Consider the following 21,678-nt stretch of genomic DNA (forward strand, 5'->3'; position numbering starts at 1 on the left):
GGGGTTAGATCACCAACTGATTCCCGAGCGCGGCACCGCTGCTGCTCACTGCTCCCCTCTCCCCCAGGGGATGGATTAAAATCACACGGGGATGGGTTAAATGCAGAGGACAAATTTCACCACACCCAGGTGTGTGTGTGACGATCATTGGGACTTTAACTTTAACTTTAACTTTACAGGCGTTAAGTCATTTAGCCATGTTTTAGTCTGCTGGCCGCAACTTGGTTGGCATTGCAAATACCGTACCTGGATAAGCAATACTTAAATACAGCAGGACCTCGGTTTTTGACCACAATCCGTTCCAGAAGGCGTTTCGAGAAGTGATTTGTTCGAATTCTGAATCTATTTTTCCCATTACCGTAATTGTCGGACTATAAGTCGCTCCGGAGTATAAGTCGCACCAGCCATAAAATGCCCAAAAATGTGAAAAAAAACATATATGTCGCTCCGGAGTATAAGTCGCATTTTGGGGGGCAATTTATTCGACAAAATCCAACACCAAGAACAGACATGAACGAGCAACAACAGGCTAAACGATACGGTATGCTAACGTGACAAACACAAACGAGGAGCTGAGAACGGGCCTGACGTAACATTCAGTTATTTTAAAAAAACTATTACATAAATAACACGTTTATAAAACCATCTGTGTCACTCCAATTCATTAAATCCATCGATCGTCCTTTGTCAACAATGCCGTGTGCCGCACCGCAGTTCAAATTATTCCACAGGCCCATACAACGATATATAAACTATATTTTAAATAACTATCACATAAACAACAATATTATCAAACCATTTGTGTCACTCCAAATCATTAAATCCATCGATCAAATTTCTCGTCCTTTATGTCATCCTGGTGACAGAGCACATGTCCAGAGGATATGGCGCTTTAAAGTGTTAATTACTTTATTTGATTTTTTCTCTCTATTTTTCATGTTTTGAATATGTTCAAGATAAAGATATCAAAGCATGTGAAGTGATCAACTATACTAAATAACATGTGAAGTGGTCAACTATACTTGTAAGTGATGTGTTGATGATCAAGTAAAAATTTGTGAAAAAAAACATATATAAGTCGCTCCTGAGTATAAGTCGCCCCCCCACCTAAACTATGAAAAAAAACGCGATTTATAGTCCGAAAATTACGGTACAAATAATGGAAACAAAATTAATCCGTTCCAAGACAGAAAAAAAGCATTTTTTCATTATTTTACATAGACTGCATGAATAAATGAGTCGGTAATGTAGAAATAAATAATACAAATAAATAATATAAATAAATTAAATTAAATTAATAGAGTAGGCTAGGCTGGGGAATGTATTGCCGTATCTGTAGCAACTCGTACCCCAGCCTCGTTTACTGAAATTGAATAAAAGAAAAAAAAGTGCAGAAATATAACTTGTGTGTTTTATTCTAATAGTAAAAGATATCTCTTTAAATTGTGAGGGAAAAAAAAGCACATCAAAACATTTTAGTTTATTTTTATCAATGAAAGACAACAGGATTTTTGGTGCTTCATTCTGAAGTCTGAAGGACATTTACACCTCCCATCTCACCCGCAAGGCGACCACGATTGTGAGTGATGTGAGTCACCCCGCTCACACTTTGTTTGATCTACTGCCCTCTGGGAAGAGGTACAGACAGAAGCCTGCGCTCCCGCACCACCAGACTCACCAACAGCTTCACCAACAGCTTCATACTCCAGGCTGTTAGGATCATGAACTCTCTCCTTCTCTCCCCCCTCCACCCTTTTGGGCCACGATGGCTGCCTTGCACGACTCCGCTTGCACTACTCCTCCTCTGTATGCACGATTGCACCATTTCCACCAAGTTGCTCTTATTTATTCATTGCTCTTATTTATTCATTGTTTGTATGTGCCTTCTTATTTTTACTTTTTGTATTGTTTACTTGAATGTGTAATATGTCTTGTCACCGTGGGATAGTAGGTAACGATATTTTGATCTCTTTGTATGTCTTCACATGTGAAGAAATTGACAATAAAGCAGACTTTGACTTTGATATCTAAGATCATGTGAAAAAAACCCAGCAAAAACATTTTCTTAATTTCACCAATTGTAAAAAAATAAAATAAAAAAAAGTGCAGAAATTCTAATGAAAGATAACATACAGTATACTGTATCGAAGTTCGTGTGCAGCAAAAACAGCAAAAACGTTTTCTTACGTAAATAATATAGCTTGTGTGTTTTATTCTAATAGTAAAAGATATCTTTTTAAATTGGGAGGGGAAAAAAAGCACATCAAAACATTTTTTTTTATATTTACCAATGAAAGACAACATATCAAAGATCATGTGAAAAAAAACAGCAAAAGATTTTTTTTAATTTCACCAATTGTAAAAAAAAAAAAAAAAAAGTGCAGAAATTCTAATGAAAGATAACAGTATACTGTATCAAAGTTTGTGTGCAGCAAAAACATTAAAAACATTTTCTTACGTACAGTATTTTCACCATCCATTCATCTTCTTCCGCTTATCCGGGGTCGGGTCGCGGGGTCAGCAGCTTCAGGAGGGACTCCCGGACTTCCCTCTCCCCAGCCACTTCATCCAGCTCATCCTGGGGGATCCCAAGGCGTTCCTAGGCCAGCTGAGAGACATAGTCTCTCCAGCGCGTCCTGGGTCGTCCCCGAGGTCTCCTACCGGTGGGACATGCCCGGAACACCTCCCCAGGGAGGCGTCCAGGAGGCATCCTGATGAGATGCCCAAGCCACCTCATCTGGCTCCTCTCAACGTGGAGGAGTAGCGACTCTACTCTGAGTCTCTCCCGGATGACTGAGCTTCTCACCTTATCTCTAAGGGAGAGCCCGGACATCCTGCGGAGAAAACTCATTTCGGCCGCTTGTATCTGGGATCTCGTTCTTTCGGTCACGACCCATAGCTCGTGACCATAGGTGAGGGTAGGAGCGTAAATTGACCGATAAATTGAGAGTTTTGCCTTTTGGCTCAGCTCTCTCTTTACCACGACGGACCGGTACAGAGTCTGCATTACTGCCGACGCTGCACCGATCCGCCTGTCGATCTCGCGCTCCATCCTCCCCTCACTCGTGAAGAAGACCCCAAGATACTTGAACTCCTCTACTTGGGGCAGGATCTCATCCCCGATCCGGAGAAGGCATTCCACCCTTTTCCGATCGAGGACCATGGACTCTGATTTGGAGTTGCTGACCCTCATCCCGACCGCTTCACACTCGGCTGCGAACCGCTCCAGTGAGAGCTGGAGACCACGGCCTGAAGAAGCCAACAGCACCACATCGTCTGCAAAAAGCAGAGACGCGATGCTGAGGTCCCCAAACCGGACCCCCTCAACGCCTCGGCTGCGCCTAGAAATTCTGTCCATAAAAATTATGTCCATAAAAATTATGAACAGAATCTGTGACAAAGGGCGGCCTTGGTGGAGTCCAACCCTCACTGGGAACGAATCCGACTTACTGCCTCACAGAGCGTTTGGGTCTGCCAGGTCGGACCCCAGGTGGTGATCAGTTGACAGCTCCGCCCCTCTCTTCGCCCGAGTGTCCAAAACATGCGGCCGTAAATCCGATGACACGACTACAAAGTCGATCATCGAACTGCGGCCTGGGATGCACATGGACACTCTTATGTTTGAACATGGTGTTCATTATAGAAAATCTGTGTCGAGCACAGAAGTCCAATAATAGAACACCGCTCGGGTTCAGATCGGGGGGGCCGTTCCTCCCAATTACGCCCTTCCAGGTCTCACTGTCATTGCCCACGTGAGCATTGAAGTCACCCAATAGAACGATGGAGTCCCCAGAAGGAGCGCTCTCCAGCACTTCCTCCAGGGACTCCAAGAAGGGTGGGTACTCTGAGCTGCCATTTGGTGCATAGACACAAACAACAGTCAGGACCCGTCCCCCCACCCGAAGGCGGAGGGAGGCTACCCTCTCGTTCACCGGGGTGAACCCCAATGTGCAGGTGCCCAGCCGGGGGGCAATAAGTATACCCACACCTGCTTGACGCCTCTCACCATGGGCAACTCCAGAGTGGAAGAGAGTCCAGCCCCTCTCGAGAGGGCTTGTACTGGAACCCAAACTGTGCGTGGAGGCAAGTCTGACTATGTCTAGTCGGAACTTTTCTGCCTCGCACACTAGCTCGGGCTCCTTTCCAACCAGAGAGGTGACATTCCATGTCCCAAGAGCCAGCTTCTGCAGCCGGGGATCAGACCACCAAGGTCCCTGCCTTTGGCCGCCGCCCAGCTTACACTGCACCTGACCCCTTTGGCCCCTCCCATAGGTGGTGAGCCCATGGGAAGGGGGACCCACGTTTCCTTTTCGGGCTGTGCCCGGCCGGGCCCCATGGGCGAAGGCCCGGCCACCAGACGCTCGCCTTCGAGCCCCGCCTCCAGGCCTGGCTCCAGAGGGGGGCCCCGGTGACCCGCGTCCGGGCGAGGGAAAACAAAATCCATTTATGTTTTTCTTCATAAGGGGCTTGTGTGAGCCGTGCTTTGTCTGGCCCCTCACCTAGGACCCGTTTGCCATGGGTGACCCTACCAGGGGCATGAAGCCTCAGACAACATGGCTCCTAGGATCATAGGGGCACGCAAACCCCTCCACCACGATAAGGTGATGACTCACGGAGGGGAGTATTTTCACCAAAAAAAAAAAAGTTTATTGGTTGGAAGGTGAATCCCCTTCCATAAAAACATCGGGAAACTCGTCTGTAGGTGTTGTCTCTCTCGCAAATCTCTTCGGTTGGGAAGACTTCCACTGGGTGTTCTTTCCTTTTTGCAAAGAACTTATCTAGTGTAACTTGTTTCTGCCTTCTTTTAAGAACTTTGCGGAAGTGGCTAACGACAATGCCATTAAAAGCATACATAGCTCTGGTGGCTCCGGCTTTATCGGGGTGATAAAGCTCGACAAAGTTCTGCAGTTCATTCCATTTAGCACACATATCTTTTATGACAGCAGTTGCGGCATCCTTCCTTCATCGTCATCAGAAGACATCTCCTCCTCCAACGTCTTCTTCTGCTCCTCCTGAAGGTGCAGGAGTTCTTCTGTCGTAAGCTCGACCCGATATTCCCCCAGCAGCTCCTCGACATCATCGCTGTCCATCTCCAAACTGAGATTTTGGCCCATAGTAACAATTTCATCAATGAGTTGCCTAAACTCTTGAGATCCCTCCTCGACATCAGCAGCTGTGCTGGTGCTAGCAACACTTTCAAACCCTTCGAATTTGCGCTCGGTAACGCAATCGGGCCACAATTTCCTCCATGCCGAGTTCATGGTCCTATACGAAACTTGGTTCCATGCTTTGTCGACGATGGTGATGCAGTGATAGATATTAAAATGATGTCTCCAAAAATCACCAAGGGTTAATTAAGTGTCACTAGTGACCTCGAAGCATCGTTGAAAGAGGAATTTGGCGTACAATTTCTTGAAATTAGTAATGACTTGCTGGTCCATGGGTTGAAGCAACTGTGTGGTGTTCGGAGGAAGAAACTTGATTTTGATGAACTCAAATTCATCAGTTAAGTCATCCTCCAAACCAGGAGGGTGGGCAGGAGCATTATCCATTAAGAGAAGGCAGCGTAACCGCAACTTCTTTTCCACCAAATAGGCCTTCACGGTCGGGGCAAAAACCTCATGCACCCACTCTGTGCAATATTGTCGGGTCAGCCAAGCCTTCGTATTAGACCTCCACATAACTGGCAATTTACTCTTCATAATATTATTCGCTTTGAATGCTCGAAGAGTCTCAGAATGGTACACAAGAAGCGGCTTTATTTTGCAATTACCGCTAGGATTACAACAAAGCAAAAGAGTAAATCTAGCCTTCATAGGCTTCTGACCTGGCAGCGACTTTTCCTCCCGTGTGATGAAGGTCCTTTGTGGCATTTTCTTCCAAAATAGGCCAGTTTTATCGCAGTTAAAAACTTGCTGGGGAAGGTATTCCCCGTCTTGATATATCTGGCGAATTCCACTTTAAACTTTTCTGCAGCATCCTTGTCCGAACTTGCAGCCTCCCCATGACGAACCACGGAATGTACCCCACTTCTCTTTCTAAATTTGTCGAACCATCCTCGGCTTGCCTTGAAATCAAACCCTTCAGGAACCAGACTAGGGTCTTTTTGTCTCACTTTGCCACAAATGCCGTCCTCGCTAACACTTTCCCCCGCTAACTTGCTCGTTTATGAAAATTAGCAACAGTTTGTCCACTTCTTCCAATACCTGTGGCCTTTGTTTGCTAAGCACAGTCAATCCTTTAGCAACATCATTTGCTTTGAGAGCGTCTTTGTGTTTTAGGATGGTGCTTATCGTCGATTTTGCCATGCAAAACTCCCTAGCTAACTTGGACACACACACACCAGATTCATATTTTGCTATTAATTCTTTCTTAAACTCAACAGTTTTGCGCACTACTTTCCTCTTTTCACCATCAGCAGCTTTACTGCTCCCACTTGCTTTCTTTGGAGGGATGATTAGGGGTTAATACAATCCTCAAAGTATGGAGTCAGTCGGCATCCGGGCCGCGCGGTTGGGTTTTCTCGGGTCCTCTCGGCTCATCTCGCGAGGTTCGACCTCCGAATTTTTATTCGACATCGGAAGCAAAAAAATCTCAAATTTTTCGTTCGAACTCCGATTCGTTCGAGAACTGGGACGTTCGAAAACTGAGGTTCTGCTGTAACTTGAATAAATACACAACTCCATTCACAGCTATTATGGAGTGTGTTTTTTTTGATCACAGCAGTGTAAGTAAGAAAGAAAGTACAGTAAAGAAAGTAAGAAATGTTCCTGATCATTCGTACACTGGAACCAAAAAGGAAAAAGAAAAGAGAACTCGAACTCTCATGAACGCTCAAGAATCTACATTGTTGATTTATATGCTCCAGAATGTCGGTCTTGTTTTTTGTGGATGGGGAGAGGAGTGAAAACAAACTCCAGCCGAATCGGCCACTACAGGTTAATTAAAGGCCATATCATAGAAATGTCTTTAAACGTGTCTTAAATGTTTCTATTGGGGTAGCAGTTCTATTATCCATTGGTAAGGCATTCCAAAGCTCTGGAGCCCGAATAGAAAATGCTCTTGACCCTGCAGACATTTTCTTGGCCCTCTGTGTCACTAAAAGACTAGCGTTTTGCGAACGAAGGTTACGAGATGGAACATAAGGAACAACTAGGTCGACGAGATATGAAGGCGCTAAGCCATGCAATGATTTATAGGTTAATAGAAGAACCTTGAAGTCACATCTTAAATGGACTGTGAGCGAATGTAAGTTGGCTAATATTGGGGTAACGTGATCAAATTTTCTTGTCCGTGAGAGCAGCCTTGCAGCAGCATTTTGTACTAACTGTAGACTTTTGATGCTGGACTTAGGAAGACCAGAGAATAATGCATTACAGTAGTCCAGGGGCGACGGACACATTTATAATAGTTTCCGCATCACCGGTCGAGAGGATCGGACGAATCTTAGCAATATTACGAAGGTGAAAAAACGCAATTCTGGTTATATTCTTAATGTGCTTTTGAAAGGAGAGCGTTTGGTCAAATATTACCCCGAGATTAGTTACAGTATCGCTCTGAGTGATAGTACGGTTATCTATAGTTATAGTGGTTTCCTTAAATAAGTGTTGATAACGAGCTGGACCAATTATCAACATCTCAGTTTTATCTGGGTTAAGACGAAGGAAGTTGAGAGACATCCATTGCTTGATCTCCGCAAGGCACGCCTCAAGATTACAACAGTCCCGCGGATCTGTCATCGATAACGGCATATATAATTGGGTGTCATTCGCGTAACATTGAAAACTAATATTATATTTACGTATTATGTCCCCAAGCGGAATCATATACATAAATATTAAATAGAATTGGTCCTTGTACTGATCCCTTTGGGACACCACACGTAACATTATAGAGCTCAGAGGACGTATTGCCATGGACCACTCGGTGCGTCCTGTCTGATAGATAGGAATAGAACTAGCCTAGTGCTGACCCTGAAATACCAACACAACTTTTAAGACGCTCTAATAAAATATCAAAGTCTACAGTGTCGAAGGTAGCACTAAGATCGAGTAGTAACAATACCGATGAAGTGTTTTAATCCATAGCTATGAGGAGATCATTAGTCACTTTAGCAAGTGCTGTCTCAGTGGAATGATTAGCTCTAAAACCAGACTGAAAAGATTCATATCTATTATTGGCGACCATGTAATCAATAAGCTGCTGCACTACTACTTTTTCAAGAAGTTTTGCTATGAATGGGAGGTTTGAAACTGGCCTATAATTACTGAGACAGTCCGGGTCAAGATTTGGTCGCTTAAGTAGTGGTTTAATGATAGCGGTTTTAAAGGCTGTTGGCACTATCCCAGAGGAGACAGATTAATTATATTTAAGACGGATGGTCCTAAAATTTGAAATAATTCTTTAAATAGTTTGGCTGGAAGTGGGTCGAGTAAACATGTTTGTTTAGCCGCACTAACCAATTGTGTAAGCCTTTCAAGGGACGCGCTTTTAAAATTTGAGAGGGTTATTGCATGATTGTCAGCGCCGGTAATCAGCGGTCTCAACTGAGCGATTGGAATGGTCGTCTTGATCTCATCCCTAATGGATTCGATCTTTCGAGCGAAAAATTTCATGAACTCGTCAACTGAGTGGAAGAAGCTATCGAGGGTCGGCTGGCGTAGTGTTAGCTTTGCCACTGTATCAAATAGGTATTTAGGATTGTTTTTATTGAGATTAATGACTTGCGAAAAATAACGAATTTTTGCTAAAATAAGCGCACCTTTATATTTTAGGAGGCTGTCACGCCATGCCTGATGGAAAACCTCAAGTTTGGTTAAACGCCATTTGCGCTCATGCTTTCTACATAATTGCTTAAGCATACGTGTTATATCTGTGAACCACGGAGTAGGCAATGTATGGCGAGTTTTCAGACGTAGCGGCGCCACAGAGTCGATGGCATTTAACAATGTCGCATTGAATTCATTTGTAAGATTATCAATAGAGCCGATATATGCGGGAACTATGGCAGTTGCCGACGACAGTACCGTAATTTTCGGACTATAAATCGCGGTTTTTTTCATAGTTTGGGTGGGGGGGGCGACTTATACTCAGGAGCGACTTATATATGTTTTTTTTTCACAAATTTTTACTTGATCATCAACACATCACTTACTTACAAGTATAGTTGACCACTTCACATGTTATTTTTAGTATAGTTGATCACTTCACATGCTTTGATATCTTTATCTTGAACATATTCAAAACATGAAAAATAGAGAGAAAAAATCAAATAAAGTAATTAACACTTTAAAGCGCCATATCCTCTGGACATGTCCTCTGTCACCAGGATGACATAAAGGACGAGAAATTTGATCGATGGATTTAATGATTTGGAGTGACACAAATGGTTTGATAATATTGTTGTTTATGTGATAGTTATTTAAAATATAGTTTATATATCGTTGTATGGGCCTGTGGAATAATTTGAACTGCGGCGCGGCACACGGCATTGTTGACAAAGGACGATCGATAAAAGACGAGAAATTTGATCGATGGATTTAATGATTTGGAGTGACACAAATGGTTTGATAATATTGTTGTTTATGTGATAGTTATTTAAAATATACTTTATATATCGTTGTATGGGCCTGTGGAATAATTTGAACTGCGGCGCGGCACACGGCATTGTTGACAAAGGACAATCGATGGATTTAATGAATTGGAGTGACACAGATGGTTTTATAAACGTGTTATTTATGTAATAGTTTTTTTTAAATAACTGAATGTTACGTCAGGCCCGTTCTCAGCTCCTCGTTTGTGTTTGTCACGTTAGCATACCGTATCGTTTAGCCTGTTGTTGCTCGTTCATGTCTGTTCTTGGTGTTAGATTTTGTCGAATAAATTGCCCCCCAAAATGCGACTTATACTCCGGAGCGACTTATATATGTTTTTTTTCACATTTTTGGGCATTTTATGGCTGGTGCGATTTATACTCCGGTGCAACTTATAGTCCGAAAATTACGGTAACTCAGATAGCGCAGTTGCAGTCATGGAGTTAATATTACGGCTGCTATAATTCTGATTGCTCTCTTGTCTTTGACTAAGAACTAAAATTTCAAATTTTATTAAGTAATGATCAGACAAAACAGTAGTGTATGGCAGTACTGTTATATTTGAGGTTGCCAGTCCTCGGGATAATACCAGATCTAAGGTATTTCCATTCCTCATTAAGCGGCAGCAGTTCATTAGGTTTTAACCAGGTCTCACAAAGACCAAAAACCTTTAGATTATGTTCCGTGATGAGGTCATTAACGAGAACTGCTTTCGTATGAAGCGATCTAATATTCATAAAACTGAGTTTAAGTGTAATCGGTCGATCAGGGTTCATATCGATCGAAGGATTTTTATACGAAATGCGAGTAAGATTGTGTTCTCTAGGCCTGACATTACCTCTCAAATGTTTATTAGCATGGTGGGACGATACGACCGTAGGAATTTAATAGGAACTATTTGGTACACATGTAATATTATCTGAAACAGGCACCGTTTCATCAGCGATACCGGTCGGGGTAGAGTGATTGGATTTGTCGACTACCTCAGTAGAAAGTGTGTTCATGTGTACTGTAGCACTATTCAAACTGTAATGCTCTAGTCTACACAAGGAGCTATATGCATGCTGGAAGTCTAGCCTAGCACTAGTTAACTTTAACTTAACAGACTCCAAGCCCATCCTAATAGGTGGTTTAGTCACCTGTGCCCCGGCCTGCTCTAAAGTGACCTGTCATGAGTGGCTCAAACAGTAATCTATATTCCTAAAAAGAGTGAAGGCGCCTTCACGGTTAGGATGAAGGCCGTCCTTCCTCAGCAGGTCGGGGCGGTCCCAGAAGGAGGACCAGTTATCTATAAAATACAGTCCCTGCTTTTTACAGAACGCAGCCATCCATCGATTAAGGGAGACTAATCTACTAAACCTCTCATCAGTGCCTCTCCCAGGCAGGGGGCCAGAGACAAATACTCGATGCCGACTCATCTTTCTGGCGAGATCACAAGTCCTCGCTATGTTTTTCTTTGCGATCTCTGATTGCCTCATGCTAACATCATTGGCACCGACGTGTATCACTATATCCGAGGAGCTAGTGTTGTTGGAACTACGCTGTTGACTAGGCCTATTGCGAGTCAACTCCCTAAGATTAGCTTCTATGTCGGGTGCTCTGCCCCCAGGAATACACATTACCGTGGCTGGATTTTTAAGCGTGATATTTCGGGTAATGGAGTCATCTATGACCAAGGTGCGAGGGCCAGTAGACCGAGATGACTTTGGACGGCTATGCGTCTTACCTGGCTTAATCGCTAACCAGCGATTAGCAAGCTGCTTGTGGCTAATGCTAACTGGGCTAGCGGGCTGACTACAGTCCGCGTCTGTGTCCGCCACATCTACTGTTATCGCACTATTCTGCTGTAGCTGGCGGACACGTCCCTCTAGCACGGACAACCTCTCTAAGAGAAGGGTGCAGTTGGTGCACGAAGCCGTACAAACCTCTTGATCCGCAGCCATACTTTCGTGTCCGATGATCGACGGTAGACAAACGGCCACGAAGCCTCCGCTGAGACCCAGACAGCCTCTCTCCGAAGACCCGAAGATACTTGAATTCCTCCACTTGGGGCAGGATCTCATGCCCAATCCGGAGAGGGCATTCCACCCTTTTCCGACTGAGGACCATGGTCTCGGCTCACACTCGGCTGTGAACCACTCCAGTGAGAGCTGGAGACCACGGCTTGAAGAAGCTAACAGCAACATGTCGTCTGCAAAAAGAGAGATGCAATGCTGAGGTCCCCAAACCGGACACCCTCAACACCTCGGCTGCGTCCAACCCTCACTCACTCCTCAGTGTCGGATTGGAATAGTGTCAGATATACTTCGCCACACACTTTTTCAGACTCTCTTTCTTTGTTGCTTTTATGCATTTCTTCTAGCATTTTCCATGATGAGGGTCTGTTCGTGCTAATTTTATTCATGCACAAAGCGCTAAGTTACATTAAACTAGGGAGCTACACGTATAGCTCCAGAGTAGACATGACCGGGAAATAAAGAAAGAAAAGGGTGATGCAACAAGATGTCATCAACAATAGCCCAGTGCCCTCCAGTGACTGGAGGAAACCTCTACAGTGCATGAGCAGCTCGAGTTCCTTAGTTAAGAGCCAAATCGACTGCCTTTAACTTAAAAGTGGCCTCATATGCTTTTCTTTTGTCCGCCATAATGAGGGTTTGTGTATAGTGTATAAACGCTTCCTTTCTTCAGTAATGTCCATCTTGATCTCGTTCTGTCTCTTCTTTGTGTCAATTATACGGCACTATTTGCCTGGCGGATGGACATGCGATCAACAAACCACTCTTCTCCCCAGTGACCCTGTCACATATCCCTCCGCCCAACAAAGCGATGCTGCACAACACCGGTCCACAGTCTTTATAATGATTCACCGTTCACAGCCTTGCTGCTTCACAGATTTTTTTCACAGTGCATTGTGTTATGGCTTCAGAAGAAAAAGAGCGGAGTCAGACCGCAGAGTCGCACTTTATAGTACATACGTACTAATGATTAAAATTATTATTTTACTGTAGTTATCTGGAAGAAAGTGTTTACTTCTCTTTGTTAAACAAATACTTGGGCCTGAAAGCAAGTTTTGTCCTTTGGTTTCAATGTTATACCTTTATAATAATGGTAAAAAAAGGTTTCTACAAGGATTTCACCTATCACGGGTTCTTTGTTGAACGTAACCCCAGTGAAAAACGAGGGATTACTGTAGTTATATAGGCCTGTGGAAGAATTGGAACCGCAACTGACGATGAGTCCGACGTCAGCGCCGCATGTACTTCAGGAGTCATCAGCGGCGTTGTTTATAAGTGACACAAAGGACGAAGACATGAGCGGCCGCTCATGATCGGCTGCAAGTGCGTTCTCCCTTGTCCCTTCCCAGTTCATGCACACACAGGTGTCTGTTTGCAAGATAATCGGTGACACAGACATTCTAAGGACTAAGGCGATGCTAAGATCAGAGACGCTGCCAGTGACGCTGCACAGGGAAAGGCATAATAACCCACCGACTACTTGTGAGAGCTCTGTCTACTTGCTACTAACTTGACAAAAACTACTGCGCATCCGCCCATTTACAATGATCGCAAACAACAAAAACACTATGGATTATTATTTTGTGATTATAAAGTATTTTGTTGTATATAAAGTTAAACTGCAAAAGATAAAATGAAGAATGATTTAATTTGGATTAAAAATCTGACATGACAGGTTGCCAGCCAATTGCAGGGCACACAGACAGACAACCATCCGTACTCACTCACATCTATGGGCAATTTGAAGTGCTCAGTCGGCCTTCAAACCATGTTTTTGAAATGTGGGAGGGAACCGGAGTACCCGGAAAAAACCCACGCAGGCAACATGCAAACTCCACACGGGAAGGAATGGAACCCTTTGCACTGTGAGGCGGACATGCTAACCAGTGCACCACCGTGCCACCCCTGTTAAGTTGATATCTAATAGTGACTTGCTAAGTCACTCACAGCTTAATAATAGCTTTTTTTTTAACCACTTATGACTCCCGATCTTTTAAATAGTAGATGAGCACTTTGATGGTTCACAATGGGTGATCTTGCAAGTCTCTGGAAAATTATTTTCAGATGGGGTCAAATTTCCTGCGGTCTTTCTGCGAACGTGACACCAAGCACATTCTCGTGTTTGCTCATCTCATGGAGTCGTGATCATAAGCTATTATTTCAATGTGATGAATTCTACATTTGCTCAGTAGAAACCGCTATCGAGCACGCCCCCAGAGACCAACAGTTTCTCACAGGAGAGCTCAAGAAAGAAAAAACATGCATGTGAAGGAGTGTTGAATTCTTTTTTATATACAATTATAGTTAAAATACCACTGAGTGCAGGTTTTACTACCATGTTCCTGAAAAATGTTGTTCATCTAGTACTGCGGCCACTTGTAATGTCACAACCTATCAACACTGATGGTTAGTCATTTTTGTGGCTCGTCTCACTGTGATGTTGGTTGTCATCCACCACCTCTCAGCAGTCTTTTACTTTTTAGGTCTTCATATTATGAGTATTTGGGAGCAACCAACAGGGAGTGAGTTACTTCAGGGTTTTGACAAGGATGGGAATAATATTAGACACCATGTAAATGTAAAAGCTAATATAAATGATTCATAATCGTAATAGTAATATGGGTTTGGGCTCCTACAGGTAGTGGTGGGGGACAAAGTCATCTTGAACCCTGTCAACGCTGGCCAGCCGCTTCACGCATCAAACTACGAACTGAATGACCACCCAGGCTGTAAAGAGGTGCTACCATCTTTTCAGCAGTGCATCACCATCTAAGCTCACATCCACATCCTCCTCTGACTTTGTGTGCGTGCTTGCATGCGTGTGCGCATGTGTGTGTGTGTGTGTGTGTGTGTGTGTGTGTGTGTGTGTGTGTGTGTGTGTGTACACGTGCATGTTTGTGTGAATGTCTGCAGGTCAACTCTGTAAATTGCAACACCAGCTGGAAGATCAACTTGTTCATGCTGTTCAGTGACCACAGGGACGAAGTGCTCAAAGGCGTGAGTCACATCACCAACCATATTTTGCCATCTACAAAATGATCCATCCATCCATCCATCCATCCATCCATCCATCCATCCATCCATCCATCCATCCATCCATCTTTTTCACAGTGCTTTGTGTTATGGCTTCAGAAGAAAAAGACACTACAGAGCAGAGTCAGGGTGCAAAGGCGCACTTTATAGTACGTAATGCTGATTAAAATTATTATTTTACTGTAGTTATCTGGAAGAAAGTGTTTACTTCTCTTTGTTAAACAAATGCTTAGGCCTGAAAACAGGTTTTGTCCTTTGGTTTCAATGTTATACAGTAATCCCTCGTTTATCGCGGATAATTGGTCCCAAGACCACCCACGGTATGTGAAAAGCCGTGAAGTCATGTCACCCTTTTTTTGTCATACCTACATTGTTTGTGTATCACTAAGTGTATATTAAACCCTATAAGTGCATATGTTATCATTAGAACATTTAATAATAGTTTCAAACATGTAAACATTATATGAATACGTAGTATAAACGACATACATAAAATAATGTATGAATAATGTAAATACAAATATGATACGTGTGTTCTGTTCATAACTTTTATGGACAGAATTTCTTGGCGCAGCCGAGGCGTTGAGGGTGTCCGGTTTGGGGACCTCAGCATTGCGTCTCTGCTTTTTGCAGACGACGTGGTGCTGTTGGCTTCTCCAAGCCGTGATCTCCAGCTCTCACTGGGGCGGTTCGCAGCCGAGTGTGAAGCGGTCAGGATGAGGGTCAGCACCTCCAAATCCGAGGCCATGGTCCTCGGTCGGAAAAGGGTGGTATGCCCTCTCCGGATCGGGGACGTGATCCTGCCCCAAGTGGAGGAGTTCAAGTATCTTGGGGACTTGTTCACGAGTGAGGGCAGGATGGAGCGCGAGATCGACAGGTGGATCGGTGCAGCGTCGGCTGTAATGCAGACTCTGTACCGGTCTGTCGTGGTGAAGAGAGAACTGAGCCAAAAGGCAAAGCTCTCAATTTACCGGTCGATGTACGCTCCTACCCTCACCTATGGTCACGAGCTATGGGTCGTGACCGAAATAACAAGATCCCGGATACAAGCGGCCGAAATGAGTTTCCTCCGCAGGGTGTCCAGGCTCTCCCTTAGAGATAAGGTGAGAAGCTCAGTCATCCGGGAAGGACTCAGAGTAGAGCCGCTGCTCCTCCACGTTGAGAGGAGCCAGATGAGGTGGCTCTGGCATCTCATCAGGATGCCTCCTGGACGCCTCCCTGGGGAGGTGTTGTGGGCAATGTCCCACCGGTAGGAGACCTCGTGGACGACCCAGGACACGCTGGAGAGACTATGTCTCTAAGCTGGCCTGGGAACGCCTCGGGATCCCCTGGGATGAGCTGGATGAAGTGGCTGGGGAGAGGGAAGTCTGGGGTTCCCTCCTAAAGCTGCTGCCCCGCGACCCGATCCCAGATAAGCGGAAGCGGCTGGATGGATGGATGGTGTGTATGTGTGTGTGTGTATGCGTGTGTGTGTGTGCGTGCGTGCGCGTGTGCGTGACATGTATATGTAGCTAAAGTATACACTAAGTATGTTTTTAGAACTCTTATTAGTATAACAACTTTTTTATAACAAGGTAAAAGTGTACATACTGTAAATATGTTTTTAGAACTATTTTGTTATTCTTAAAACAAATATAACAAGGTACAATACTGTAAATATGTTTTAGAACTCTTATAATGACTTTTTTATAAAAAGGTTAAGTTAAGTTAAGTTTAAGTCCCAATGATCGTCACACACACATCTGGGTGTGGTGAAATTTGTCCTCTGCATTTAACCCATCCCCGTGTGATTTCAATCCATCCCCTGGGGGAGAGGGGAGCAGTGAGCAGCAGCGGTGCCGCGCTCGGGAATCATTTTGGTGATCTAACCCCCCAATTCCAACCCTTAATGCTGAGTGCCAAGCAGGGAGGCAATGGGTCCCATTTTTATAGTCTTTGGTATGACCCGGCCGGGGTTTGAACCCACAACCTTCCAGTCTCAGGGCGGAGACTCTACCACTAGGCCACTGAGCTAGTGTACGTACTGCAATTGTGTGGACACTTCTTGCCTTCTGCTGGCGTGTGAGCAACTCGTGCCATAATTCCTCAATTTAGAAGATATACCGTTTTTTTCCATTTATAATGCGCAAAATTTAACTAATTTATTGTCCTAAAATCCGGGGTGCGCATTATACATGGGTACAATTTAAAAAATTTTTTTTTTTTTTTTAAATTTATTTTTTTAATTTTTTTTTTTTTTTTGAAGAAAATCATGGTACAACAATTTTTGAAGAAAATCTTGTCACGGATGGACTGTGGAAAGGAAGAGGGCGACCAAGTGCAGCTTGAACCAGGGTTCATTGGAGGAACTCAAAACACAGACTTGGTAAACTAACATAACTCTCTAACAAAACCAACAACAGGACTGACCGACAAAGACGTGGAACAAAAAGACAGGGGGACATTACCAAAGACAGGAACAGAAACCTGTGTTATTGTTTTAAATATTGTTTGTTTTTTAATCTCCATCGCGGACTGGACGTCATACGGAGGCAGTATCACTGCGCATGCGCACTATGGATCCGATGCGAATAGTCCTCTTCTCTTCTTGACTGACAATGAATGTGATAGTTTAATACATACAATCAGCAAATAACAAAATACGTATTACAGGTAATATTTTATTTCACAACACTTTGCCTTGTTCCTTTCGTCTCTGCTGTTCACTTCAAGCACGCTCCATACGAACGCAATGCTCTCGTATCAGACGCTTGCTCGATCACCTGCTCGTTTGCTGTCACAATGTACCCTACACAAATCCGAAACATTTGTTGCGGCTCCGAGTCACGACGAGGGGCAAGTTTTGTTTTCCAAGGGTGTTTTTATTCCTCTTCAACTTCTCTCCCATACAGAGCCGCCTTTTTCACATGTCCGCACGTCACTTTCCTCTCTTTTCATTTTAACCTAACTGATCGCGGTGGTGCCTTTATGGGCAGTCGGAGAAATCAACGCCAACAAAAAAAATACATCCAGCCTAGTTAAGACCATACCAAAGACTATAAAAATGGGACCCATTGCCTCCCTGCTTGGCACTCAGCATTAAGGGTTGGAATTGGGGGGTTAGATCACCAAATGATTCCCGAGCGCGGCGCCGCTGCTGCTCACTGCTCCCCTCTCCCCCAGGGGATGGATCAAAATCACACGGGGATGGGTCAAATGCAGAGGACAAATTTCACCACACCCAGATGCGTGTGTGACGATCATTGGGACTTAAAAAAAAGAAGGAAAAAAAAAAAAAAAAGTCAAAATTTGGGTGCGTATTATACATGGGTACAGGCTTTTTTCCAGCATTGACATGCCATTTTTAGGGTGCGTATTATACATGGGGGCGCATTATACATGGAAAAAAATGGTAATTTGAATTTGTGATTTTTTGGGGAAATAAATCTGCGACTTGCTGAAGCCGTGATAATCGAACCGTGATGTAGCAAGGGATTACTGTACCTGTATAATAATGGTAAAAAAATAAAGGTTTCGACTTCACGTATTTCACCTATCACGGGTTCTTTTTGGAACGTAACCCCAGCGAAAAACGAGGGATTACTGTAATGATATAGGTCTGTGGAATTATTATACATCTGGGTGGGTAGGTAGGTAGGTAGGGAGAGGGAGCGAGAGAGCGAGAAAGAGCGTGATTGGCAAGTGTATTTTAACGTCATGGGTTTCCACACTTGAAAAGGAAGGACTTGACCAGACTGGGATTCCACTCTTTGTTCGGGTTTTTAATGAGCGAAACAATCAAGGTGAAAAACCTTTAAAACACATACAAAAAATGGATGAGTTTAAACAAAGGGTACAATTTTCTTCCAAATAAACAATGCAGATAAAGTTCAGTTCTTTTTACTAAAAGAAAGAAAGAAAAGGTCTTGAACATAAAGTTATCCTTTCAAACAAAAGTCAATACACAACTTAATGCTTGTCATAAAGACAACACATTCTCCAGACCAACTGTAATGCAGTCAGTGCTCTAAATGGTTAACTAAACGAGTCCAGTTGAGTACTGTGAGCTCACCGGTAGTCTCCTCTTCCCATGAGTTTTTTCCTTTCTCCGTGTAGCTCAGTCCGATTCGTTGCTACTGCTGTGTTGCTCGCTGATCGAAAGGATTGTTGTTTGCTGCTGCTGCTGCTGCTGCTGCTGCTGCCGCCGCCGCCGCCGCCGCCGCTGCCGCACGCAGCCGCTGCCGCACGCTGCCGCTGCCGCTCCTCCTCCTCCTCCTCCTCCTCCTCCTCCTCCTCCTCCTCCTCCTCCTCACTGGACAAGAGAATTTACCTTTATGCTGCTTATGAACCCTGGTGTGTGCGCTCCCAATCAGGATAGATTGCGCTCAGCTGTTGAGGCGCTCTGAGGAGCTCAACTGCGTGCTGCGCGTTCACGTCATAAACCTGCAGTGACCCCTTGTGGTCACATGCACCCACAGACAGGTGCGCACCTCCCAGATCGCCGCAACAGTGATCGATAGATTAGATAGATAGATAGATAGATAGAGAGAGAGAGAGAGAGAGAGAGAGAGAGAGAGAGAGAGAGAGAGAGAGATGGTTAAATGTAATCTTTACATGTCTCAGGAACAAAAGATGCCACATCTTTTGATGGAAATAAAAGTTTTCAGCCTACAGAGGGCTCAGTATATAGACACGCCAAAAATCTAAGTGAAAAAATTATGTGGCAGGCTCGTCCATTTTGCCTAAATTCAATTTCTGCAACTCAAAATTCTTTTCAATATCTTGTGTGGCCCCCATGTGCTTGTATGCATGCTTGACAACGTCGCGGCATGCTTCTAATGAGACGACGGAGGGTGTCTTCTGGGATGTCCTCCCAGATCTGTCTAAGGGCATCAGTGAGCTCCTGTAAAGTCTGAGGAGCAACCTGGCGGCGTCTGATGGATCGAAACATTACGTCCCAGAGGTGTTCTATCTGGTTTAGGTCAGGTGATACTCTTGCCACATGAGGCCGGGCATTGTCGTGGATCAGGAGGAACCCAGGACCTACTGCACCAGCGTAGGGTCTGACCATGGGTGCAAGGATTTCATCCCAATACCTAATGGCAGTCAGACTGCCGTTCTCTAGCCTGCAGAGGTCTGTTCGTCCCTCCATGGAAATGCCTCCCCAGACCATCACTGACCCACCACCAAACCAGTCATGCTGAATGTTGCAGGCAGCATAGCGCTCTCCTTGGCTTCTCCAGACCCTTTCACGTCTATCACAGGTGCTTAAGGTAAACCTGCTCTCATCTGTGAAAAGCACAGGGCGCCAGTGGCGGACTTGCCAATTCTGGTGCCCTATGGCAAATGCCAATCGAGCTCCACGGTGCTGAGCAGTGAGCACAGGGCACACTACAGGACGTCGTGCCCTGAGGCCACCCTTGTGAAGTCTGTTTCTGACTGTTTGGGCATAGACATTCACACCAGTAGCCTGCTGGAGGTCATTCTGTAGCGCTCAGGCAGTGCTCAACCTGTTTCCCCTTGCACAAAGCAGCAGATATCGGTCCTGCTGATGGGGTGAGGACCATCTACGGCCCTGTCCAGCTCTCCTAGAGTAACTGCCTGTCTCCTGGAATCTCCTCCATGCTCTGGAGATTGTACTGGGAGACACATCAAATATTTTTGCAACAGCACGCATGGATGTGCCATCCTGGAGGAGTTGGACAATCTGCGCAACTTCAGGAGGGTTAAGAAATCGCCTCATGCTCCCAGTTGTGATAATGACTCTAGCTAAAGCCAACACTTGTGGAAAAACAGTTAAAAAAGATCAAGAGGGAGGAACTTGAAATGGCCTCCACCTGCAAAACCAGTCCTGTTTTGGGGACCATCTCATTGTTGCCCCTCTAGTGCACCTGTTGTTAATTCCATCAACACCAAGGCAGCTGAAACTGATTAACAACCCCCTCTGCCACGTACCTGACCAAAACCTTATCAGAAAAGTGTAATTGAATTCATGCCATACCCTGATAAAAAACTATTCCTTTAATTTTTTTGAGCAGTGTATAAATATTATACGTGTGTGCGTGTAACATGTTAACAAAAAGTACTGGACAGGCTAACGAGTTAGCGGAAAGATGCTAATTCGCGATCGTGCTAACACACGAAAACGGACCTCAAAAGGAATTTAAACGAACATTTGGAGCAATGCTACATTGTCCTAAAGGTTAGACACGTGATCGTTCATTTCTCTTGTCAGGGGACCCACTTACATCGTCAATGACTCCTGTACCACTGTAACTGACATATGAGCGGTGTATATACATATATATACATATAGTATATATATATATATATATATATCCAGGGCTGTGGACTCGGTCGGATTTTTGCCCCGAGTCCGAGTCCGGCCTCTTGACCACGAGTCCGAGTCCGGCTGTCCATTTTTTCTGTTAATTCATGTGACTGCTTAGTCTTTATTCAAGGCTAATTTAGATCAAAATCTAAATAATTACAACAGTTTTGTGATGGCTTTGTCTTTATTAAACATATAAACGAATACAATAAACAGATACTTTCAAGTTTTAATCATTAATTACACCATTATAGCTCAGACATTTATCTAAACACAAATAATTAGTGACGACCCCACAACTATCGAAACCCATCAATGATATAAGCTGGGTGACATAATCGTCCTTGACATTGGTACATAATGTAAACATTAGCCTAAGTGCAACTCAACGTGGCCGCATTGATCGTAACTTACGCTCCGTTTCCCCCCCAAATCTAGAGGCAAAACATTGTTCTCTCGCTGCTCCCGGGTTCTTCCATCTTGGCTGCGCGCGGGGCATTGTGGGTCTTGTACGTGCACGCACGCAGGCAGGCAGGCGCGGGCGCGCACGCAACAACTAAATTTGTCTTCATAACAAGCAAGGAGGGCTGTGGACAGTATTCCTACGCGCATTCTCAGCAGCATGATGAAAATAAAATTGAACGTATTTTTTTTATTGTCGGACTCGGTGGACTCGGTCAAAATCAGCACCGAGTCGGAGTCCGAGTCCGGCAAAAATGACCGAGTC

At 44.4% G+C, this 21,678-nt stretch overlaps 1 protein-coding gene across 1 annotated transcript in view; it reads left to right on the forward strand.

The window, feature by feature from the left end:
• Nucleotides 1-21,678, forward strand: part of LOC119119485 (inositol 1,4,5-trisphosphate receptor type 3-like) — a 217,030-nt gene that overhangs the window by 93,034 nt on the left and 102,318 nt on the right. The window contains exons 6-7 of the mRNA XM_037245907.1: nt 14,247-14,345; nt 14,522-14,605. Coding sequence (XP_037101802.1) covers nt 14,247-14,345; nt 14,522-14,605 — 183 coding nt within the window. The remainder of the gene's footprint in view (nt 1-14,246; nt 14,346-14,521; nt 14,606-21,678) is intronic.

The sequence above is a fragment of the Syngnathus acus genome, chromosome 2 (genome assembly GCF_901709675.1).
Source record: "Syngnathus acus chromosome 2, fSynAcu1.2, whole genome shotgun sequence".
In the NCBI taxonomy this organism is placed as follows: Eukaryota; Metazoa; Chordata; class Actinopteri; order Syngnathiformes; family Syngnathidae; genus Syngnathus; species Syngnathus acus.